At 51.5% G+C, this 23,972-nt stretch overlaps 3 protein-coding genes across 3 annotated transcripts in view; 1 reads left to right on the top strand and 2 right to left on the bottom strand.

Annotated features, from left to right (window-relative positions):
* Positions 1-509: 509 nt before the first annotated feature.
* Positions 510-1,489, bottom strand: LOC100898276 (uncharacterized). Its single transcript, XM_003744755.1, has 4 exons — positions 1,387-1,489; positions 1,184-1,270; positions 921-1,040; positions 510-837 (listed from the first exon to the last, which is right to left on the bottom strand). Exons 1-4 carry the CDS (start codon positions 1,416-1,418, stop codon positions 510-512), a joined length of 567 nt encoding a protein of 188 aa, XP_003744803.1. The 5' UTR covers positions 1,419-1,489.
* Positions 1,490-13,528: 12,039 nt separating this feature from the next.
* LOC100898425 (protein NDRG1) lies at positions 13,529-14,728 on the top strand. Its single transcript, XM_003744756.3, has 2 exons — positions 13,529-14,495; positions 14,603-14,728. Exons 1-2 carry the CDS (start codon positions 13,617-13,619, stop codon positions 14,726-14,728), a joined length of 1,005 nt encoding a protein of 334 aa, XP_003744804.2. The 5' UTR covers positions 13,529-13,616.
* Positions 14,729-19,192: 4,464 nt separating this feature from the next.
* The window catches only part of LOC100898565 (homeobox protein Hox-B1-like), a 32,185-nt gene continuing 27,405 nt past the window's right edge, over positions 19,193-23,972 (bottom strand). The window contains exons 2-3 of the mRNA XM_003744757.1: positions 20,158-20,396; positions 19,193-19,426 (exon numbers count right to left, since the gene is read on the bottom strand). Of these exons, the coding sequence (XP_003744805.1) occupies positions 19,193-19,426; positions 20,158-20,396 (473 nt within the window). The remainder of the gene's footprint in view (positions 19,427-20,157; positions 20,397-23,972) is intronic.

Raw genomic sequence — 23,972 nt, forward strand, 5'->3', positions numbered from 1 at the left:
CGTGAGCATCACTGATGCTCCCAGCAAGTCTGAGCTTCTCGTATCAGTGATCCGGGAGGATAATAATTTCCTAGGTCAGAATCAATCTAAAGGTGAAGGAGAGCGAACTCTACGGAGGGCTGCCGTAAACTACGATTCGCAAACATGCGTGATGCGCCGCTCCGATGCGGAGAGGTAACTGATCAATCTATCGGTCGCAGTCGCCAATCCCTTCTTCCGGGTATACCCTTCTCCGCTACGTTTTCCGTCATGGAGCCTCCCTAGGAAATAAGCGGCAGGTAGATCCATGCAGCACGCAGACCGGAGCAAGGTGTTTCGCTCTCTATCAGGGCCATGGCCCCGGGGCTGACATTTCACCTCTTTCGGGATAAAAGAAATTGAAACTCTTTATTTTCTCTCCTCTCTCGCTTAAGGTATAGACGATTCCGAAACAAAAATCAATGTCGGTAATCCATTGCCGTCCAATGCTGTTCATATGGATGGAGAACGGCTTCGAAAACAAGACGTATTCAGGGACAGGACTTCGTTTCTGGAATCATCTTATCGCATCCAATCGCCTCTCTGAATGCGTTCGGATCCAATTGCTCAAATGATCGAAAACCGAAACCATCAGCGGGTTCATCATTCTGCTCTCCGTTCGTCTCAACGATAGCGTCCAAATCGTAGTGCCACTCTTCCGCTCGGTCAGTCTCGGTCGAATTATAGATGTCGCACAGTTTGAGTCTGTTCGGCGGATTGCCCAGGGAGATCGCACTGTCAAGGGGAGCCGCGGCGTCTGGGAGCGTCAACGGTTTGGTTGCGAGTGATATCGGGGTACTCGAACACACGTTCGGTTTCCTGCAATGGACGACGGAAGTCGTTTTCGGGGACTCTTACGCTCTCAGCTCGGATGGTCTCGGACATCTTGTATAACTACTGACTTCACGGGAGGCGTTTGCCTCATGGATTGCCGGATTTCGAGGGGCTTGAGCACGAAAGAGTCCCATTTCTTCGCTTGAACAGCCAGAGCGAGATTCAGAGTTGCCTTTAACTTCCGTATCCTGCGGATCGGAGAAAAAAATTGTCTGCGGGTTCTGTGCTCATCTCTACCTATGGGACACGTCTCGGAACAGTGCTCTGGCTTGAACAGGCTCGTGGAGCTTTGTTCGATCGGAGATGTAAATGAGGCCCTCTCCCGGTTCACCTGCGATTGCAATCTTCCAGGCGATCCATCCATACCGTCTCCTCGTTGGCATTACCACGGAACGAAATGTTTTCTGAAGCACTGGATCTGTAATAGACCGAATTTGGTTTTGATCCCGCCGTTAGCTCCCCGAGCTCTGAAAACAACACTCTGAGCTCCGAAGCGAAGCCAGTCAGCATTCGAACATCTCCTCGATGACTCACGTCTTTTCTCCCAGCAGATTAGTCGCGGACATGGTGTCGAAGCCTCGCGAAGGCAAAAGTTCGATTGCTCGGGTACTTCCTTGGAATGTTTTGGTTTGAGTCTCTCGCCGTTGTCTTGCGGAAGAACATCCGCACGCGCATGCCCCGGGACATTCTGGATGTTTTTTGAAGGGCGACTGGATGAATACGAGCTGCGAGGGAAGTATACTGTAGGCTTACGCTCCGCGCGGAGCGAGCCAGAGATGAAAAATGTATGTAGGTAGTTCTTTTCGGAAGCTTCACAAATCCGTTCTGATGATATCTTTCCCCCTAGCCCGCCTGTCTGGCTTTCATATGGGAACGATGATGAGCTGAGGCATTACGCGGGGCTTCAGAGTGAATTCGAGAGAATTCCGGGGGAACGGAGACTAAAGGATCCAGCGGCTCTTTCCGTGAGGGATATCTGCAGCGAGAGGGGAAATAACCTCTCGGAGAATTCGATGCGATTGCGAGCGATTCCTAATCCGTAAATACGACGTTTCGTTCAGCGTCGAGCGCAGCGCGCAAGTGCTTGTTGACAGTCTCTCTCTTGTTGTATCATCGGCAGAAATCAGCTGCCCGAGTTCCGGCGATAAGCTCCGCGAAGAATGGATGTGTGTGCCCTGGAAGAAAAAGCTGCCGAAGAATGGCGGCTAGGTCTCCGAGTCGAAGTGCCGCTAGTATACGACTTCAAACCAGACCTCTGGGATATTCCTGAGAGGACGTTGAAAATCGATGCTCCGAAGACTACTGCACAGTCTAGACGAGTGCCTCTTCTCCCTCGACCCTGCGATGACGATATCTATATGAGGGAGATACACCTGGAAATCATGAAACGAGTGCAGGAACGATACAAAATCGATCAACTTCCGTACTCCAACCCGCCCAAATTCCCATTATTCCCGCCGGACGACCCAAGTGTCGAGGTGGAAATCATCGCATCGTTTCGTCCTTTCGGAGTCCGTTTCATTCACTACCCGGAAAACTACGCGGACTGCGCTTGTTTCATCGCTCCGCAACTGATGAACTACTTCGAGCGTAGGATTATCAGGCCACCCGCCGACAGTTTCGATGAAGATTTTTTCGGAGACGTGAAGTTCCAGACGTTTCTGCATGGCTCGTTTGATCAGTTCGCTCTCCTACACCACGCAAGAACTTTCACAGTCATCGGTTTCTGCTCGAAGACGTGGCTGATGGTGACGTACAAGTCCGAAATCGAAGAGCGATGCTTCGAGGAGCGATTCGAGTTCGTAGCAGCGCTCAAACATAGATTGGACGACGAACACAACAGCGCGTGGACGAAATCTTTTCTAATGTGCCCGAGTCCCTATCCCCAATCGTTCGTTTTCTCTGCGAGAGAAAAATCAGACACACGTCAGCCAGAATGCTCCCGCCAGAGCGATTTCCTTTCGACTTCAAGTCCGGAGATTTTCCGAGATTCTACGGTCGACTTTGAGAGAACATTCTCAGAAGATTTTTTCGAGCCTCCAGGCTCGGAAACTTGTGAGAAAATTCTTGACGTGAGCCTAATTGAACGCAAGCCCGCAGATGATTTCCCTGCGAACTTCGAAGGGAGTCCGGTCTCGAGTCTCGGAGGAGAGCTCCCCTTCGAATGCCAATGGTTGGATAGCGAGGTTTCTTCCGATGCTTCCGCAGGGGTATCGGAGGATCCACAATGTCTACCGGACCTCGGCGATAATCTGGAGGCAGTCTTCTCTCTGGAAAATTCGCTCGAGGACGAGGCTTTCTCCTGCTTGCAAGATATGCTGGCCGTCGTGTCATCTGATGGCGATGGTTTCCAAGACGTGAATCGGGAAGGGGCCAACCTGATCTCCGACGAGCTCGGATCGTCCGCCAGTGCTCATAATGAAGTCGAATCAATGTACACATGGGCGTCGACAGAAGTCGAGGCTTCGAGCCCAGATGAGTTCGAATCTCTCAGGGGTCTGTCCGTAGATCACCATCAAGAGTTTCCAGGGCTGTCCAGGTTTTCCGACCTCGAGGAAAATTTACGAGGGGAATCACCGATGGCTGACCCGATCAATTTCCCGCCCAGCTCCCCAACTCTCGACGAATTTCGAATAGGACTCCCATCGAGCGTGGAAGATTCCCAGACGGATCGTTCAGATGAACGGGCTCAACTAAGCATCCATCGGGCCGAATCTGTGCTGGAGGTACCTTCCTTCAGGCTCCGTGTCGACGATACGCAGGAAGGTTCTGCCGACGCCACCACAGCGGTTGCGACGATTCCACAAGTCCCTGTAGCCCATCGAGCCTCGGGATCTGTGATCGAATTGACGTCGAGCGGCGCGTCATTCCACAGAACTTCTCCCGAGCCCACGCAAACTTCGAGCGGCATGGGATCTTCAATAGAAGAGTCGCTGTTCCTAGCCGAAACAATCGCCGCCCTGAGACCCTACGGAGTTCGCTTCATCGGCGACCTGAAGAGCTATGATAAATGCGAGTGCCGTCCGTCGAGCGCAATCCTGAAATTCTGGAGGGACTTCGAGGATTCGACTGAGGTATCCGATTTCGACATGGATCGATACGGCGATATGCTTCTGGCGAATTTCGTCGCCGCCAGAGATCGGTCGGCAGCTCTTCTACTACATTACGCTGGGACCTTCGACCTAATCGCCGTCGAGAGAAATCGTTGGACTCATATATACGACGACCACGGGAACGTCCACCGTGAGTCTTTCGGTGAAGGAGCCTCCCTTTTCTCTCAGGTTGAGAAACAAATCAGTCGGACGTTCAATGCTCATCAGCTGCTCGAAAAATACACGTGTCCTTTACCCGAGGGGGGAACCCAGATAGACAAGCCCCCGGCTTTATTAAAAAGAGCTCTGGAACTCAAGAATGACGTCAGGTCAAACATGGCTCGGAGATTGACAACTCTAGAAAACCACACTGAAAACTTGGGTAAGAGATTCACCTCGTTCATGAATAGGATGAGTCATTGATGAGTATCAATGACTAGTTTCGTCTATGCTCGGTACGCCTAGAAAAAACTACGCGATTCTAAAACTAAGCTATCGAATGCGGTCAACCCTAGGGTCGATGGCTCGCATTTTTTTAATCCTCGAGAGTGCTCAAGCTTTTAGAACCTCGACCAAGGATACGGCGATAGATTCCGTACGCTGAGAAAAATAAAAGATATTCACTTCTGCAGGAGAATCGTCTAATTTTCTGTCCTCCTCTCTTCCGCGTGAAGCTTCACCCCTCATGCAAGAGACATTGCTCGACTTGTGAGCTCGGGTCAGAATCTCCGCCAGGACGCCACAGATGGCGCCACGTGTATGGTTGATTCGGAAACTCTGAGAAGTCACCGGCACCGTCGGTAGCTGGCAGTGAATTTCTTCGTGGACTTCTCTAATTATACGTAGAATATCTTGCAATCGGTATATTCTGGGTCACCTCGACATCATCTGAGCTTTTGCCAGCCGGATATCTTGCCTGCTCTGAATCTCTGCTCCTAGTTTTGCGCAGCGAACCAGGTCGATACCACCGATGTGGGCCGCAACTCTCCTGCGACAGAAATTATTATGTTGTGCCCCCATGAGCTTGAAATTCCGCTTCATATCGCTAAATAATCGCTAAGTAGTCATGACGATATCATAGATATTGTCTCTAAATGGAAGGTCGTCGAACTGCCCCTTGGGCCGGTCGGAGCTGGCGAACTTCAAGATTAGCAGATCGGGACCAGTGATCATCTCCTAAGATTGTTTCGTATCTCGCTCCGATTAGGCACCGAATCCCCCGTTCAAGTGGTGAAAATGATTTCTAATCATCTTGACTCATCTTTGAAAGAGAGTCCCCCGCGAAGTATCCCGATAGCTCCGGTGACCGCAGCATTATGTGTCTCGTACTCGCTCACCGTAGGACACCAAGCTCGAGGGTCAGCTACGAATTCAATGCGGCGAGTGAGAAAAACGGGTTCGACGGAAGAATGATTAATGACTGCTCGCGGCGGAGGCTGGAGCAGCTCTCATTGTGGTGATGATTATGGCGGTCTACTATCATTCGTTCTCGGAGATGGCGGCGGCAGGAGCAGCACCGGGAGGGGTGTCCACGGCGCCTCTTGTTACCGACTGGCGAGGGTCGTTCGAAAAACGAATTGACGACATTCTCGAGCTCTCAAGGGACAATGTTTGCGGAACTTCACGCCTGTCGCATCTTCAAGACCTCCCGGCTGTCCCGGTCCTCGTTGTCGGACTCTTCGTCGGCGTCTCCGCCGCTGCCACCGCCGTCGTCGTCGTCAATCCCGAACACCCAGCGCTTGTTGCTCGGTCCCTCGGGAAAACAACCTTACCTAGGCGAAATCGGTGATTAATGGTTTCTGATGGCAGGTGCCCGATCGTCGTGTCTTCTCGATCGTAAGCTGTGATATTCGGCGATTGCAGGCTCTCGAGAGGAGATCCGAACAGCAAAAAGCGAGGCTCATTGTGCTAAACGATGCTCATCATCGGGCTCACAAGCGAGGAGTGGAGGGTCTCAAATCGAATCCTTCTAGGATGGAACTTTCGAATGCAACGAAGTGGTTCTGGGTCCGCAAATGTTTCATCGATGATTAATCTGATTCCGGGGACGGCAGGGAAACGATAATCGGAGAAAATCTGCGGACGATTGAATTTTCTTTCTGCGTACAAGTCTCGTCGGGGGAACGACGAACGAGAATGAGCACGTGGGTTTCTCCCATTATCGTTCGCCATTTGACTAGGAGTTTTCCACAATCGTCTGGAAGTATCGAGTAGGAAAAGTCGGCGTATTTATCATCCAGGCCATGTCCCGCTAGTACTCGAGTCTGATCGTCGTGTTTTCATATATTATTGACATAATCCACGATGCTGATGACGGAGTGATCTGGGGTACAACGAAATAATCGGCGGCCGCGGCAACAATGACTGACTCGGCCCGTTGACACTGTATTACGCAATGAGTGACAATTCTGTAACAAATGACGGAGAAATCGAGAGGCGATCAATCGTGGTGATCTGGTCCATCAGTCACCGCGGCTGCCGTGCGGGGTCTGCAGCAGAGATACGATAGCGATGGCAGAAGCCGACAACGGGACACTGATTCTTGGAGCGAGGAAGAAGACCTTGCAACGTGACTCCGAAAGCAGTTTCCCTTCCTCGAACCGTGAACGAAATAATTCAGGACATATAATTCGGAGTCTTCAGGAGTGTGGGGAAGTCTTAGCGCGGAAGAGGAAATCGAGGTTTAGCCGAGAATCCGCTGCTACGGCTGTCGCTTTGCCTTCCGACGTAAGAAGCCACGTCGAGGGAGAGCGTTTCTCGCGCGAATCATCGAACAATTAGCTTCGTGTCCATCATCCGAGAGCTGTCCAAGGCATCCCAATCGACTGTTCAGCCACCGCGTACTTTTTTTCCTACTCCGTTTCGCTCTTACCGAACAGAAGCAAATTGCTGCAGAAAGAAGAACCTGTTCTTCAGATATTTTGAGAGAGATGAGGGACAAATTCATCCGAAACATCCCGAAATTCCGTTTTCGTAGAGGTAGGAGCTGCTGCTGGGACAAGATAACTAATGAGAAATCTCCGAGTGCTCGATCTTTGTCAGATCGTCAAGAGTTCCGGCGAACATCGAACGTATTTGCCTGAAACGTCAGAGATATCCCTCATTCTCTGATTCGGTCTTATTTCCGCAGTTTTGATCCAGTTCTTACGATTTCCTACGCAAGAGAGCCCCGACGTGACCTTAGAGCGCCGCACCGATCAAACCTCTCGGACTGGCGCGGAAAGGAGCTCGTCGAAGTCAGCAATGGCTTGTTCGAGGAGCATGTATGTCGATAGGCACGTACCTTACACCGACTCACTTTGTTTGCGTGTTTGCTGTGCATGCATCCGCACGACGTCAGCGGATTGGTCAATCTTCGTATTTTCGCCGTCGATGCCGACAATAGGAAGCAGATTGAGCCATCACGACGCGTCGCTTGGCAGGCTTCTGGTTTCGCCTGATGACAAAATCAATCGGCTTTGAGACTGTTTGTTCGTAACATCTAACACGTCAACTTGGGATTTAGACTTCCTCGCTCCGTCGTCGACGACTGAGTGAGGTTCGTGCCGTTTTTTTTCTGCTCGCGTAAAACTGCATCTCGTCGTTAGTCGATCTCGCGCTGTTGATTGTTTGCGACTCGGACCCTTCTCTCGAACGCTCCTATTCGCCCTAGGTCTCCTCTCGGAGTGCTAATCTTCAGATTTCCCGTTTCCGGAGATTTTCTCGGCTCCTCAGGAGAAGCGAGAAGGCACTTCCGGCACAGAGTGCTCAGCTCCGCCATCCATCACCCGGCCGGGTGGCGAGCGCGATGCCATCGCGTTTTCCAGACCAGAGATCAGGTGATCGTGCAACCCTTGCTCTCAACCGAAGAAAAGAGAGAAACCGAAGAATCCGCTTTCTTGCGAATTTTTCCCTCAAACCACAGCTCCACCGAGACCAATGGGTTCCTCAATCATTCATAAATTCCTCCTTCGTTTCCGGACTCCTCGACGCAGACTCTCCTGAATTTTTATTCGGCTTGCCGTGAATCTCCTGTCGCGAGTCCCGCATCATCAGCACCAGCGGAAATTTCCAAAGATTCTTTGAGCCGAAGTTTCCGACCACGGCCGTCTCCGGAGACGGAGCTGATTGTAGGAAGCCCGGTCGCTGGTTCGCTCGAGCAATTGGATGGCGATCCACTGCGACTGAGCGAGCTGGTGAGTCCCGCGTAATGGAGTGCCGGGTCGATATCTGCACGACGACTGGCCCTTCTTCATGCTGTCAGCGAACTCCGCGGGTATTGCGAACGCAAGCAATGTTTCTCGCACGTCTTCATCGAGCTCTGAAACGCTCCCAATGAATATTATCGAATAGACGAAAAGCTCCACATTCGTTGTTCCCGAGTCTTGGTCCATAATAATGACAGGGAAACAGTCCCGTGGCATGGCTGGCTCGGGCAGACTTAGCGGGTCTCCCGACAAGCTCGACTATGAGCCATTTTGATACCGTTTCGATCAAAGCATTCCGGAAGCTACGAGTTGTGTATGGCATTTAGGCTGGGATGGACTCAAAACGGCAACAGGTACGTTAAATAATCGATACCCCTCATCGCACGCATCTCGGGGACCTAAAACGGCGGTGGGAGCCGTAGAGCCTCAACATGACGTAATTGCAACTCACGTAGATCCTGCGGCGTAACTATGTAGAAGCAGAAGTTGGGCGGTTGGATGAAGAGCTCCATAACCGCAGAGGAATCGTATCAGGATCGGATCAATACCATGAACGGGGAAGGAATTAGAGAATCCTAAATATGCCAGGGGGTCCCACTTGCCTCCCTTTTATTCCGGCCGATAGCGTGAGTTGCCTCGATATCGGGAACGTCCACGTACACCGGGCATCATAATGATCGTTCAGTTTACTTGGTGATCTATCATCGAGCGGGGCCGCGGACGCCAAGAATCTCCGACCGCGTACGGACCAAACTTTTTTACTTATTCATAAAAGCCGGAGTTCCAAAATAAAGAGCGAACATCGCTCGCCAAACTGAAAACTCCGGTAGAACGCAGGGAGCCGAGCCGTAACCGAGCGAGCCACTGGTCGGGTGAGACGAAGCTCGGCAACAACTCGGCAGCCGCCTCGGTGAATTCCGTTCCGTGAGTGAGCCCCAAAATTACAGCTTGCCTCTAACTTGCTCAGTCGCTCGTTGCCGGTTCGTTCTCTCACATTCGCTGCTTCTACCAGTACTGCGACTCGTTCTGCTACAAAACTGCTGCCTGCTAGTGAATAAGATCGGTCGGGCAGCCCATAGCGAGGAAGATAGACAGGATCGACCGACCGACGGACAAACGGACAGACAGACAGGCGACTAAACAGCGAAAAGTTGCTTGAAGTCTTTTCTCTGGTGAGGGGAGCCTCTTCCTCCGAACTTATGCGTCCGCAAGAGCTCGAGAATCAACGATTCAGACAGAAATGCTGTGAGTAAGTAAGTAACTGATTCGCGGACAAGCTGTGACTGAACGGTACGGCGACCACTGAGGTGACTGATGGTTCAGCTTCGAAATCCGCATCGAACTCTTCGGTGGGAAATCGGACTCAGGGAACCGAGGCATAGAGCGGCCGTCCTCACCAGGCAACTCTAGGGAGTTCGAAACGATGTTGATGTCCACCAAATCCTCCGAAGAAATGGTCTCGGTGTAGGTCGTCAACGGGAAAATTGATTCAGCTTGGATCGGGGACATCACCTATCCCAATCTGACTGCCTGATGAGCGCCTCGACTCATTTCATCACTCTGCCCACAGCTTCGAAATGGTATCTCTCTTCCCTGCGTGTTGCATGAATGCATGCGAGGTAGAAGCCCTCCATTCACAAACGAAGATTTCGCCAATTTTTCACAAGGTTCGCTTCTTCAACACACGGCCCCGATCCATCAGTGACTGATCAGACATCAGTGGTGCGTTCGTTTCTGCTCTCTTCCTCCATCTGTACGTTGCTGGTGCTGCCATTCCCGAGCCGAACGCCGCCGTTTCAAGCGACGGAAGAGAAAAAGGAATGGAGGAGAAACAAATCGGCTGACAGCAGGCACTTATAGGCGTCCCGTTGCTGACTGAACTAACTTACTACCGCTGGTGTCGAATCCGGTTTTAGCGCAGCTCGATCCGAACGCTCGCCCGAGAGGGAGTCTGTGTGCACTCTAGCGCCGGCATGACAACAACACTGAGGTCTCGGCACGGACGTTCCCAAAAACGTGTTTTCGAAAATTTTGATATCGATCCCCTGGACCATGATCTTCATGAACCGAACCGCGAAATGCCGGACAGCTTGATTGACACACCGAGCGATGGACCGATTGGAGAAGGGGGGAAAATTAATGACAAAAAAATTAATCGACAGTGCGCTCGAGAGCGATTATTCTGGCGAAAAGGAGTGACTGTGATGTAATCAATCGCTTGTTTCGTTTGAAAAAAATATGTCCAACGCTCCATCGGTTTGCAGTATCGTGCGTGCTCGTGGGGAGGCAACCGAATGACGGGACACGAAATTATGAAAACTAATTACTGCATATAAGAAAATTCGTGGGGAGAGAGGCCGTGCTGTTCCGTCGGTACGACCATTTACCATCGGAGCGTCTTCGCCGAATGAGCTGAACGCCTCGTTTCGTTGTTGGTCACTCCGGTATTGTGCTTGGGGAAGCGGCAACAATAGACGGGACGCGATAAAATCTATCCGTTTTGTCTCTTGCCATCTCCAGCTTGTTCCCCTCGACGAGGATTGGAGCCGATCCTCGCCAAGATGTCCGATCTTGACTGTTACGATAACAACGATGGTTTGGAATGATGACGCCGGCGATAGTGGATCATAGGTCAGTGGGTCCGCAACGCGGCGGAGATTCAGCTGCTCCTCTGAGTTCGGTCCCCAACTCCTGTGGAACACGATGCATCGACGAGAAAATTAAAACAAGTCTGTCGACTCCGAAAATTCCATTCGAGTGGGCGGGTGCGAGCGCTCAGTGGAGCGGCAGGAACAGCTGATAATGAGGAGAAACTCATATGGAATGTATAACCAAAGAAAAGATGCGGGCGCAGCAGTACAAGTGACGCGGAGCAGAAGCTCGGCACAACGATTACTGTATTGGGCGTACTCTCGTTTCGAGTCCAATGGCTGTTCTGGTACACAACTGATCGCCAACCATAATCGGCATCACACATATTCGCTTCGCAGCCCCAAATGCGGGCCATGAATTATGGAGAGGCAGGCAACGACCGCCGACACTGGAACGGAGCATCAATCGCCCTTCGGTACTCGGTTGGCTTCGAAAGCAATGCCGAACAGTGAATTTCATGTCGGCTGACAACTCTGACGCCAAGAGATTCCCTCAAGCTCTCGTGTGTCCATCAACGCTGCGGCCCCGCCGAGCTCGAATGCGTCGATTGCGCGGTACGAAATCGGAATAATTTTTTTTCATTCTCGAGTACCCGAGAAAAAATGCAGTGATGGTTGGGATCTGAATCGAGGAACGTTTTCCGGCATAGTGCCGATTTCCATTTTTACAAATGCGTCTTTTTTTCCGGCTCAGAGGCGAAGTAGCTGCCGAGCTGAAAATTGGTGGAATTCTCATTAACGAACCCACCGCAAGCGGTGTAAACGTTTCGGGCCGATATTATGAAACGCTCGTTCAGAGAGATGAGTAGCAACAGAATTATGTGACAAATTTCGTAAAGTGATGAGCTCTGCCAACGCAGGTTGAACAGAGGGCTGATTATGAGCTACGTGAGTCTCTTGGCAGCGACTTCGAGCGAAGGCGAACGACACCGGAGCTCGCACGGACACGGACTGGAAATCCCGCGAGCCCCGTTCGAGACTGAGGCTTCGAGCTCTAGCCGCGATTACCCGATGTCGATGCCAATTATTCCCGTAAGACCTTAGAATGGACTATAGGACTGGGTCCGAGTAGGATCAATAGCGCCGGCGAGGATGATCCCACTTGACCGTTGTCGGGCACGAGTCTCCGTCCAGAACTACGAACGTGTCTCTCTCATGGTCGATTCCATATCCAATATTACATAGTCAGCGTTCGAGTGTCAAGAAGTACGTGCGGTTGGCAGGCTCGCGGAGCGGAATCCTGATCGCTGGGTGAATATATTTTACTGTCGAAAAAAACACGAGGAAACTCGTTGCAACGAACGCGTTGGGCCGGCATCCCACTCGTAAATACGAATCCGAATAAACGTAATTATCCAGGAGCGTTTCCCCGGGCCCTCGAGCGAAGAGCTGGAATGAGTGTCGTAGCCACGAACTCTGTCGTGCAGAGGCTTTTTTGCGCGATTCCCGACCAGTCGATGATTTTCCAAAGGAGCTGCACATCCTTACATCCCTCCATCGGAGCTCGTCTCTCCAGGAAATCCTGGGAAAGAGCGAAGATGATGAACTAAAGCTCCTCGTATGCTTGAGCTGCCGCCTCGAACACCCCCGTAAGCACGACGCAGCTGATCATTCGGAACTTCACTTTCGATTATATGGATACCGCAGGAGTCAATTACCGGATCGAGCTCCTCCGAGCTCGTCGTGTCCCGACCAGAGGAATGTTTCGGAGACTGATATCCAGCGCGGAACTATGGGGATGTCTTCACCGCAGTTTCCGTCAAGCAGCACTCCATGCTCTCCCTTGCACCAGAAGCGGAAAACTTCGCGTCTGGTCGGTCAGAAGACCTAAAGGTGACGACGACCGTCGGTTCAAAAGCCGTATCTTCCGGACGAACCCGACCGATACGGCATCCAAATCATGCTCGAGATATCGGCGCTTAATAAGAGAGAAGAGCCCCAGATGAGCAACAACAAGGGGAGAGCTTCACTCTCGTGGATTGACAAGAGAACGGGTGGTGTCGTGACTAATGAGCTGCCTGACCCTGAGATGATGACAATGGCCTGACGCTGATTTGCGAGGCAACTTTGAAAACGAAGGAAAAATCAACGTCCCCACCGACAATCACTCATTATACCAGTTGGTCCCTCATCACCGCTCCAAGGGAGACCAGTTCTACGAATTTTCACCGCCGGGGACTGCTGGAATTTATTCTGCCACGTCGCGATTGCAGAAATTGAGCAGAGAGGAATGTGTATACATTCTGCAACAAGCCAGTTAAATCCGAGGAGAATGACGTCCTTCAAACCAGCGGTCTCAATCCATTCGAAAGAAGTGAGGTTCTGGGGGAAGACTAGGCTGATGATAGCTTCTTCATTACTCCTCAATATAGTGCTCTGCCTACGAAAGAGATGGAGCTACCCGGATTTCCTACAACTGCCTGCCTGACGCGTTCGTCGTCAAATCGGACTCTATGAAGTAACTCGATCAGAGTGCATGTAATGAATATCGCGCGAGGAGGACCGAAACGCGATCGTGGAACATGAACCATCGAATTCCGCTCTGCTTCCGATGAGATCGCGCCCCTCTTTGTGCCTGTCTCCCGTGCTCAACGACTGATGGAAAGACCGTAACAAAAGGGACGTGAGGAATTCAGACGAGACGAGACGCACGCCAACGATAGTCGTGGTAAAAACAAAAATCATCAGCAACAACGAGGGTAACGTCACTCAATCCGAAAGATATTTTGTTTTGCTTTTCAAAACGGTACGCGCGCCACGCACACGCACAGAGCTACGAGGAGGCTGCGAATTAGCATTCTCGTTTTTCGTTGAACGCCCTATTTGAATCCAGAATGGACCTCCTCGAGCTGAAATTTGTTTCGAAGTTCTCCGAGATTTCCCTGTGTGCTGACGACGAGCTAATCCGGGACATACGAACGCCGTGGGGGAAGTTCACGGTCGCTGTCCAGGGCGATCCTAGGAAACCGCCTCTACTGACGCTCCATGATGTGGGTTTGAACCACGTAACGAACTTCAAGCCGTTCTTCAATGTGCCAGAGGCTGCTCTCTTAGTGGAATCTTTCTGCGTCTTCCACGTTAACGTGCCGGGACAAGAGACGTGCTGTTCCACGGTCACCGCGTGCCCCGACGTTTCGAACTTGTGTTCCGGCATCGAATTCATCTTGAGAGAATGCGGTATCCGTTCCTTCATCGGTATGGGATACGGGGCTGGGGCTTTCGTTTTGAGCATGTTCGCTCTGCGAAACCCGGACCTCGTGAGCGGCTTGATTGTTTTGAACGCCACCGCCGAGGTAGCATCATGGACCGAATATGGTTATTTCTCGATGACCGCGGCAGGCATCAGATCGGCCGGGCTCAGTCAGAGTGCGTTGGATTACCTCCGTTGGTACCACTGCGGATGTTTGAACGGACAGAGCGAGAAGAGTGATCTCATCCGGACTTTCGATCAACGACTGCTCTCCCAGAATCCGCAAAACCTAGCCAATTGGATGAGCTCCTACATGAAACGAAAACCTCTCGAGCTCGAGAGAGACGCGATGAGAGTCATGGAAGTGCAAAACAATTTCCGATGCCCTGTTCTTATGATTGTCGGAAGAGAGTCGCCCCACGTGGAACACACTCGAAGGATGTTCGCGACATGCGATCCACGACTCGCGACTCTACTGGAGATCCGCAACTGCAGAGTCCCCCTCGACGAAAAACCGATGAAGGTCGGCTTCTAACAATGAATGTTTATTGCTTCCCCTTGCTCGCTGGCAGACTCGCGCAAATATCGATGAAGGCTCTGAAAAACTCGAGACGATCCCTCCCTTTACAGGTACTGGAAGCCATGTTGTATTTTCTACAGGGTCTTGGGTACCCCCTGACGAAGATCCGAATGTTGTTCTCCAAGGGAATACAGAACCGTTCTAGCATAGATTCAGCTCGTGGGTCGGAAAGTTGAACAATCCGCTAGCATCGATTACCTCAGAGTTCGCAATAAAGAAAAGGTCACAGTCAAGCCTCCCGGATTGAACGAAGATACAGTCTGAAATGAGCTCTATCACGAGGGTGGATATACGCAGTCAGTCCTCTCGAAGGTGTCCCGGCCCCACCTTCGAAATGGGCTGCTTCCGATAAAAAAGGCATTCCACCCGAGTGCTCCTCTGGTTTCAATAAAACTATTCTCAATCGATTCGTGCATAATCATGAGCTCGATAAGCGCATCTCTTCATTGTAGCCTTGTCGAGCGCGGAGTTCCGGGGAAACGATAGTTGCCCAACAAAAATGGCTGTGACTGACTGAGTCTGTTCATTACTAGCCGCATCAGGTGACCCAATCGACGCTCACGGCCGTGTCTGCCAGATCGATGAGACGCTCCTCAGCTGCGCAAACCTCACACCATTTAGAATCCTTGATCGCGCGATAAATGTTCAGAGTAATTCACTCGCTGACGGTGGACTCAGAAGCCCCATTCAGGGAATCGGTCCGCGGGCTGATATCGACATTGTGAGAGTAGGAAGGGATACCGATAGCTCCCGCAACAACGAAAAAAAAAACCCTCTGTCTGGGGAATATATTATTGCTTGGGGCAGGAAATTCCGGCAACCTTTACCATCTATCGGGGAGACGAGAATTCAACTTCTGCCAAATTTGAGCTCAGGCCAACGCAGTCCCTGGTGTCAGAAGAAGAACTTCGCTTCACCGCATCGTTCCCCACGCAATAATTGGTGTCGATGGGCCTGACCATATCCGACGGGCAATCCCCAAGCCTCTAAGTCCCCCATTCTGGTGAGGCAAATAAGGGCCATGAATACAGGGAGCCGAGGCGATCCTCTTCGACTTCTCCACGGTCTAGGGAACGTTGCGCACTTCATCCATACCCAGCGAGTTCGACGCTGGAGCATAGTCGGGAAGTGACTTACACTCTTGTTCGAGAATTAAGGAGCAGCTTTTACTCGAGGGCAGGAATCCTGCTCCGCGAAAACCCATTCGGAGGGACAGGTTGAACTTTCGCGGAACTACTAGGGAAGAACCGAGTGGCTATGGCGATCCCTCGCAGAAAGATAAAATCGAGTGCATGATCAGGCAACAGCGGCGGCCGAACCCGAAAGAATTAACTTCGGCTTTCTCGCGATAGGCCTGATAGCCATAGGGGTGCACTCCGCTTCGCGTCGATCTTCCGCCAAGACATGTGCGGACGAGACAGTCGTCGGCATCCGTCACCGAATCTTATGGAGTAGGACTTGACGAGTAGGATATTCTCGATTCTTGTGCAAAATAGCGGCCGGAAAGCGATTGCGAGAACCTGAGGACAACCGCTGTGTAAGCCAAGGACAAGGGTGTGACTGTCGACGAGGCGTATTTCTCTCCCCGGTTTTTCTCTCCCTCGTTTTGTTTTCCCAAGTCCGAATGGCGCGAGGAGCATCCCCTGAAGGTCAGGTACCTCGCGGCGCATGCCCGCTTTTTTACGCTTCGGGTTACGAGGATATTCTCTCCCCATCGCGGCAAGAGGGAGGTTTCCGGGGCTGAGAGTTCCCGTTTTTCTAGCCAGTCGCGTTCTTGTGATTCATGCTCTCTAATCTATCTGCGACGTTATTCCGACGCGTGAGACATATTATATCGATCTGGAGACGAAGGATATTCTGTCTGCGCTCGTTGAACTTAATTTCTCTTCCAGGGTCACAACCCGCGAGGGGCTATATCGGAAAACTTGATGGGCCTTGCCGTGGAGAATTCTTCAACTCACAACGAACGACTACCAGGAAGCGGCTTCTCCCGAAAGTAACAGACGCCTAGGGAAAGAAGAATCAACAGTTTACGGTCATCTTTAAATAATAATAGTGTGTTTTATTCACTTTTTCTTTTCTCTCAGAGAGCGGAGCACATATAAGCAGTTTCGCCGCTCGAAATTTGACTTGCTATTTTCGTGAGCCTTGACATCGCTTTGGACCGCGCCACCGCTGCCAAAGTCCTGCCCCGTCCTATATATTATAGCTAGCCAGGGAGAATGGTAGGATTTGTGAATTCTTCATTCTTTGCTTCGTCATCGAAGTTTGCGACAACGTGAACGACGTCGTGGTCGTTGTTGGTGATGTCGTATAATAGTTTTTTCTTGTATCATATAGCTATTCGAACTCTCAATAATAGTACTGCAACACAATGACACCCTGTCTTGTGATCCGAGTTCAAGGAGTGTCCAGCGAACAGTTGGTAAGGGGACTGCTGACTGGCACTCGCTTTTCAAGGAACGATGAAATGAGACTCCTAACAACACAACATTCTCTAATAATGTCTATCGAAATGTCCACACTGGCCGCCCTGCTGCCGACGTGTCTGTCAATTTTCTTCTTTTTTTCGCTTCAGTCACGTGGAGACTATGTACAAAGGTTCTTCCTTCTTATTTGCGTTGGAAAATTTCTCAGCCAGACTCGATCGGTCCGCATCATAGCATGGTCAGCGAGGGCTCCACATTCGTGTGTATGTCGTGGCATGCCGCGCATCCGGAGTTTCGCTTGCCCCAATTTTCCTCGCTTGCTCCGAGATATACAAATATCTTCGTCGGATCGGCGATTTTTTTTCCGTTCTCGCTCGTCAAGCCCGTTGTGTTTCTCTCCCCCATCGGGAGCTCGTCGAAGCTAACTATAAAGTCATCATGGTCTCAATGGTAATCGTAATAATAATTATCATGCTGATGGGATTAATCAAATTGAACTAAAGTATGTATAAAGAACCGAAATATAAGACTCGATGGCGTCTTCCGCGAGGAAAGACAATGGTCGACAACCCGATCTCTGCGGACCGATCGCGACCTGAAATACCCTGCATGCGTTTGCCCGAAGCGTCGCAGCGTGTAGAACGACGCTTCGAGTGATTGCACTCAACGAGGAGGCAGATGTCGACTTCAGTTCCTCCAGCTTCATCACCGTCATCATCACCAGGAGGGGTTGTCGAAGTTGATGTTGTTCTTGTTGTTGTTAGTTCGTTCGACTGTGGGTTAGATTCGACACGACACCTTTCGGTCATTAGTTCAGTCAATCAATTCCGACTGTCGGATCCCAGGCGCGGTTTGCTCTTTCACTAGTAGGTAGTAGTTATACATCCACAAAGCACGGGATCATATGATACAACGGGTTTTACATTTTCGCTTCTGAACGCCGGACGCCTCTCTGTTTCTGCACGTTCGGCCCGCTGTGCGGAAATCGCGAATTCCCGCCAGGAGCTGAACTGGAATCCGAAGGCGCCCGGTTTTCACTCAGCAACATCTCAGCCAGGGTAGAATCGTCTACCAAGTTGGGGGAGCGGGGCATTGGGAAAAGGGGTGGGGATGTTCGATGAGTATAACATAAGACTTGTTCGCTCACTAAACAAATCATGATTATAGTGCGATTCATCTCAACCAATCGACGTCGGCGGCTGCTTCATCTGTTCGAGCAGGCTGATCGATCGAGAATACGCTCCGACTTCCGCGATTTCACCCTCAATTTGAAGCGCTTCCAATCCCTTGCTTCCAGCTGTGGAATCTCGCGATGTCCCTCGACGAGAGTCTCACATTCCATTTCAACGAATACCTCTTCAGAGAGATTTCAGAATCACGTCAAGTTTCTTATCGTTCTCCGTATTGAATCGACACATCGGTGATATCCTCCCGATTACTTCCTTCGGCGAATTTTCGAATATCTGTGCAGCCAACGAATCGATTGGTCGATGACAGATCAAAGAAATCCGGTTGTGAGTTTACTGAAGCGTCTCTCTCAGCTGAGCATCCAATCAGCTGATTGGGCAGTCTTTCCATCGATAAATCAATTACTTCGGATGGAATATTCCAATCAATCAATACGTCAATTATTTGATGAATCGATTGATCGATGGAGAACATCGGTAGACGCCTCGTGACGACTTGAAATATATATCACATGAAAGGTCTTCGGGATGATGTGTCCAAGTGATCCCTCGGGCCTTCGACGAGGTCTGCACTCCCGTCCATCGTCCATCTGCCCGATCGACTGACCGACCGACAGACGGTTTGACTGACCAACGTCCGTGCGTTTGCAGCGCCGACCTCGTTGAAGGCCAGCCCGACCCAAGACCTCGAGAAGCACCGTAGTTCAGTTGGATCCCAGCTCGATCGCGTCGAGTGGAACGAATAGAAGTCGCTTGCATCGATCGAAAGAGAACTCTCGTATTATCCCCTCGCTACACACAATCTACTTGTATGTTGTTAGAATGGGCGATAAGCTCGATATCTGTCCTTGACGATCGTCGACGCCTGCTCCAGACATTTTTCATCTTCATGTTGGTATTTCATAGAAATCTTCTCCATTAGTATGTTTTCTGTCGCTGCCCGCCTGGCTGGCTGGCTTGATGGCTGCCTGGCTGGCTGGCTTGCTTCACCTCCATACAGACTAGGAGGGAAAAGAGTTCGTGATTACTGGCTGTCCTTCAGAGGCGAGGGAGGCGATAGCTTATGGTTGCCTTGATGAGGGGAGGTCTGAGCCAAGATGTGATGTGAGCCCATCAGCGATAGATCCGTCTGACCGGGCTGCATGTCCTGGCCGCCCTGTTGACCAAGTCCGAGAGCTTGCTGGCCGCCGGGCTGGATCAGTCCTTCCTTCATTCGCTTCTTCTGCCTCATGCGCCGGTTCTGGAACCAAATCTTCACCTGGAAGAGAGAAAAAAGGATAGAGTCGGATTCGAGCCTTCGATCCACCTTGTCTTCACTCCTTTCGACTGTACGCGTGCATTCAATCAGCGCCACGCTTCCATTTGATCCATGCAATGGAGAACAAGGGCGGAGGAGGGAAGGATCGAACGAACGGAGGAAACAGCCCTCGACCGCCGCCAGAAAAGGTTGAAGCCAGAAAAGCGGGGCCACCACTGGTCACCTTCGACGTCGTTTTCGTGGTAGCCATATCCGTGGTCTCCGTCGTGGTCAGACGTCGTTGCTGACGTTGTGGACGCAACAGCGATAGCTTCGGGTCGGGCAGCCGTTCCGATCGTGGCGCCTCCCGACGGCCGCATCGCTTGCCGTCCGGACGAGCGGTCGACCGACCGTTTGACGGCCAATTATGTTAATGCTATGTAGTTTAATGGTGATCCGACGAGCGCAACACAATCGAACAGGACGTCTTTACGACTGCGCATGTCAGCTCGTTCCCTGTCTGGTCGGTGGCTCCCTGGATCCCTCGTCATATCCTCATCCATGCATTCATTATTCATTCATTAATTCATTCATTCATTAATTCGGGACTCTGCGATTCATTCAACAAGAAGTTCCATGAGGCGAATCATGTTGCGAACCGACAAAGTTGGGAGCCGCAGACGTTCGAGTTCCCTACGAATATTCCTCAGGACATGAAGTCTTCCTAATTAATTTTCAGAGTGTCCTCTCACCTGAGTTTCGTTGAGTGTCAGGGCGGTGGCGATCTCAATGCGTCTCGCGCGGGTCAGGTACTTGTTGAAATGGAACTCTTTCTCAAGTTCCGTCAGCTGCTTGGTCGTGAAGTTCGTTCTGCCCGTCCCCGCACCGGACCCCGCGCCGCCTGCGCCCGCACCGCCCGCCCCAGCGACGTTTCCGCCGCCGACGCCCGGTGTCGAGCCGAAGCCTCCGCAGTAATCCATCGGTTTGGGAGCTGAAATCGAAACGAAAGGCGTCTCTTAGCGATGCGAATGCAGTCCGATTGAGTAATTTTGATTGACGATGCAACGCAGGCGCCAGTCTAGATTGCCGGCATCTCTCCCTGAAACAGACAGGTATCTACAGTGCCACCAATCGGACTATCTCTCTGAACACCGATACGGCACGGGAGCATTTTTTTGCGATCTGTGGATCGCTCTCACAAGGGGATTATTATCGAAAAAAGTCCGAGTGGATCGAGAGCACTCCGTAGATTGGCTTCTCCTTGCGAAATGTCAGAGAAGAGTTGGACTTGCGGTCTTAGCTACTCAGGACGGACATAATTGGCTGAGTGAGCCGATGGTGCTGCGGTTGTGGCCGGAGCGGTGGCTTTGGCTGCGGCCAGGTAACCTAAGACCGCTTGGATCCATAAGAGACTTCCTTGCCTCATGAATAATTCACTCGACCGCCTGAACGAGCGAACGACCAGCCAACCGACCGCACCATTCCCACCCCAGGGAGAGAAGAGGGAGTCGGTCCATCTCCCCATTCCGCACAAGTTACTAGTCGTCGGAGCCGCAATTTGCATCCGTTCCCTCCCGAGCGGGCCCGGCTTCTTGAATCTCTTCAAAGGGTTCTTCGATCCGACGCCGGCCGTTTTCTCCTCCGATCGATTCTTCGAATCCACAGATTCACGGTTTCCGCGGAGGGCGACACTGGAAGCTTCACTCGAGAAATTCCTAGACACGATATCTAGCCTATCAGCAAGCCGAAGAGATCCGACGAGCTAAAAGTTCCACTTCCTTCCCCCTTCGCTGGGGTTCCTCAAACGTTTCTTTTTAGCAGGTTATCGCTGCTCTAGTGGCTGCCGCAATCGACAACGTGCTCGCATCGACAGAATTCTTCATTTCTGGCTTTCGTGAAGACTTTTGATTCTCCCCAGCCAACGCTCCGTGCTCATGACGTACGTACAAGGCAGAACAACAACCACAACAACAAGAGCAGCAGCGGCAGCCACCGTCTATCCGAAACGCGTACGATGAGCGCCGTCGATGTTTCTGTGGGCGTTTCGAGGCAGACAGGCAGGCAGGCAGCAGCAGTAAATAGCAATTCGCTAGACAAGCGAGCGAATAAGTAGAAGCTCAGAAAGGTTTCAGTGCAGAAACAGGCTTTGCTCGTGTGGCACCGATGGAATCGTATCGATTCACGACTAAAGAGAGCTGGCATCGGAGATGCCCGATGCAGAATCGGTTCCTCCTGACCCTCCTCCATTTTTTCGAATTAGGTATTGCCACGGGAGTCCTGCAATCGTCGTTTGACACGAGAGCCACGAGCTTGATGGGTCTGAGCATCCATCGTATTTTCAGTATTGAGTCGACGGCCTAGAATTAGAACTAGAAGTTCCTCTGGGCCCATACACGCACGCCTCGTCTGCGTCGCTGTCGGTCGATGCAATTCCTGTTCGTAGTTCGTGAGAGTTCGCTTCGCCAGTTTTTCTTCTTGCTTCTCTTCTATCTGTTCGGTTCGTTCGGAACGTTCAACATATGCTGTCGTCGGTCGGTCGGCCACCCTTCTCTGGCTCGCCGCGGCGGTAACAACTCGCCAGCCTGCTCACTGCCTGCCTGCCTGCGGCGTAGTCGATCTGCCAGCCAGGGAGCGAGTGTCTGCTAAGGACGGCCCACTCAAAATCCCAGAAATAAAAGGCGGATCTCCTCCAAAGCGAGAGCCCCAAATTGTTCTGGAGGGGGTGAGACGGCCCGATGCTATTGCTTTTTGGTGTCTGAACTCGCTGGTAGACCTCCATAGTCGAGCCTGGGGCGCTTGCTTGCGTCCAAAAGCTCACCAGAGTCTCACCGAGCGAGCGCGCGCGAGTCTCTTCGACAAATTCACGAAATCGCTCGTCCTGGGCGGGAGTTATCCTGTGCTCCATCTGCTTGCGCTTGTCCGACCTTAACAGACTCCATCGCTGCCCCACAAAGGGCCGGGAAAGGGCCATTCTGATAGCAACTAGAATATCCGAGTCATCATCGATTTTCCCTCGACCGGAAGGGCTCTGTGAACGAAATCACCCTATAGGGTCGCGGGATGGGTCGAAAGCACGATAAATTTCCAAATCGAGGAAAGGAAGATCTGGGTGGTCCGTGTATCATCGTCATCGTATTCGGCTTGACCACGTTTCGGGAGATAAGGCGAATGCGATAACTCTCGAGGGAGGAGGTTTGATCCGACTCGCTCGGTCTGCGATTGATGCGTCGAGCCGACGTCGATTCAGTCTGCCGGTCGAACACTCAGTCTGGAATTCGCGGGGAATGCTCATAGACGATGCGTACCTTCCCTGTCTTACGACACAATGTCTCGTTGCGGAACAACATGCAAAAAAGTCGTTCCGAATGGAGCGGACACGGAATATAGCTTCGATTACTCTTTGTTCGGCTGATTCGATAGGATTCATCAGCAATAAGCAGACGGCCAGCCACGACCAACTCCTCTAAAACCTTTCGCAATCCATAGACCCATTCCTCCGCTAATTCCCTCTCTAGGGGAATGTCTCGATGTCCTGGAGCTAATTACTCCCGCCGCCACCGAAGGTAAGGGAGCGATCGGGGATTGACCAATGGTCTGGCATGTCGACTAGTCAACGGGTTCCTGCTCTTGAGACGCTCTGCAAAGCCGGCTTCCACCAAGCGTGGTGGCAGTTGTAATGGTGTTTTTGCTGTCGTTGTTGTTGTATTATTGTACCGTCAATCATCATGGCTGTCAACCGTCGACGGCGGCGACGGCCTTCGTGTTAGCCGTTACCGTTAGAGCAAAGTCTACTTTGGTGGCAGCCACTGTGTGGCGGCGCAGCAAATATTTCTGTTTTTATGCTTTCGGATACGACTCGACGGACAGTTTGTCCGTCGTGTTCACCGGTCGGAGAGCTAACCGAAGCTGTCATCGTTGTGGACACGCTAAAATTGCCAAGTTAGACCTACTATCGCGCGTTGGTCGAAAGGCAAACACGGGACGGACGGAGGAGAATCCCCATCTGGCTTCGTCAGCCAAATTCAATGGATGACCTGGCAGAAGCGTGCTTCGATTTCATTGATTTCCACGCTTGAGACCTCTGAAGAATAGAATCTGATTCGGAGAGGGGGCCAGAGGTCTGCTTTCGGTCGCTTCCCGAACTGATTTTGTGGAATTGATGGCAAGCACCTTATACACGAATACAAAACTGTCTCTGGGTGATTTCATCAGAGGGCAATGCGATGCCTCCGCTTTCCCATAACTGTATCTTTTGCTAATGAGACAGCTCTTTCTGTTCGCGTGTTCTCTTCTCAACCGTACCACACCCCTTCCATCATTGCTCTACGACTTTGTAAACAGATTAGCGTTATCAGCACGACGTTATCTCTTGCAGTGAGTTATCTGGATGAGAGTACGCGAGTGCGAGCGTGGACTTGTGGACAACACTGACAGTGTTTTATATATTCTCACGCAGGCACTCACTCACACAAGCGGACCACCGGGCAAGCGAGCCGGTGAGCGGGCAATGTACCGATGTATGTACACAGAAGGGACGTGGTACCACATCACATTACGTAGACCGAAG

This window comes from Galendromus occidentalis, unplaced genomic scaffold, assembly GCF_000255335.2.
Source record: "Galendromus occidentalis unplaced genomic scaffold, Mocc_1.1 scf7180000077474, whole genome shotgun sequence".
In the NCBI taxonomy this organism is placed as follows: Eukaryota; Metazoa; Arthropoda; class Arachnida; order Mesostigmata; family Phytoseiidae; genus Galendromus; species Galendromus occidentalis.

Excerpts from the sequence above, each read along its gene's own strand:
- LOC100898425 (XM_003744756.3), top strand. The coding sequence starts at position 13,617 with ATGGACCTCCTCGAGCTGAAATTTGTTTCGAAGTTCTCCGAGATTTCC. Across the intron at positions 14,496-14,602 it reads TCGACGAAAAACCGATGAAG|GTACTGGAAGCCATGTTGTA; the intron begins GTCGGCTTCTAA and ends CTCCCTTTACAG.
- LOC100898276 (XM_003744755.1), bottom strand. The coding sequence starts at position 1,418 with ATGTCCGCGACTAATCTGCTGGGAGAAAAGAC. Across the intron at positions 1,271-1,386 it reads AATCTGCTGGGAGAAAAGAC|ATCCAGTGCTTCAGAAAACA; the intron begins GTGAGTCATCGA and ends GGTCTATTACAG. Across the intron at positions 1,041-1,183 it reads CTGGAAGATTGCAATCGCAG|GATACGGAAGTTAAAGGCAA; the intron begins GTGAACCGGGAG and ends TCCGATCCGCAG.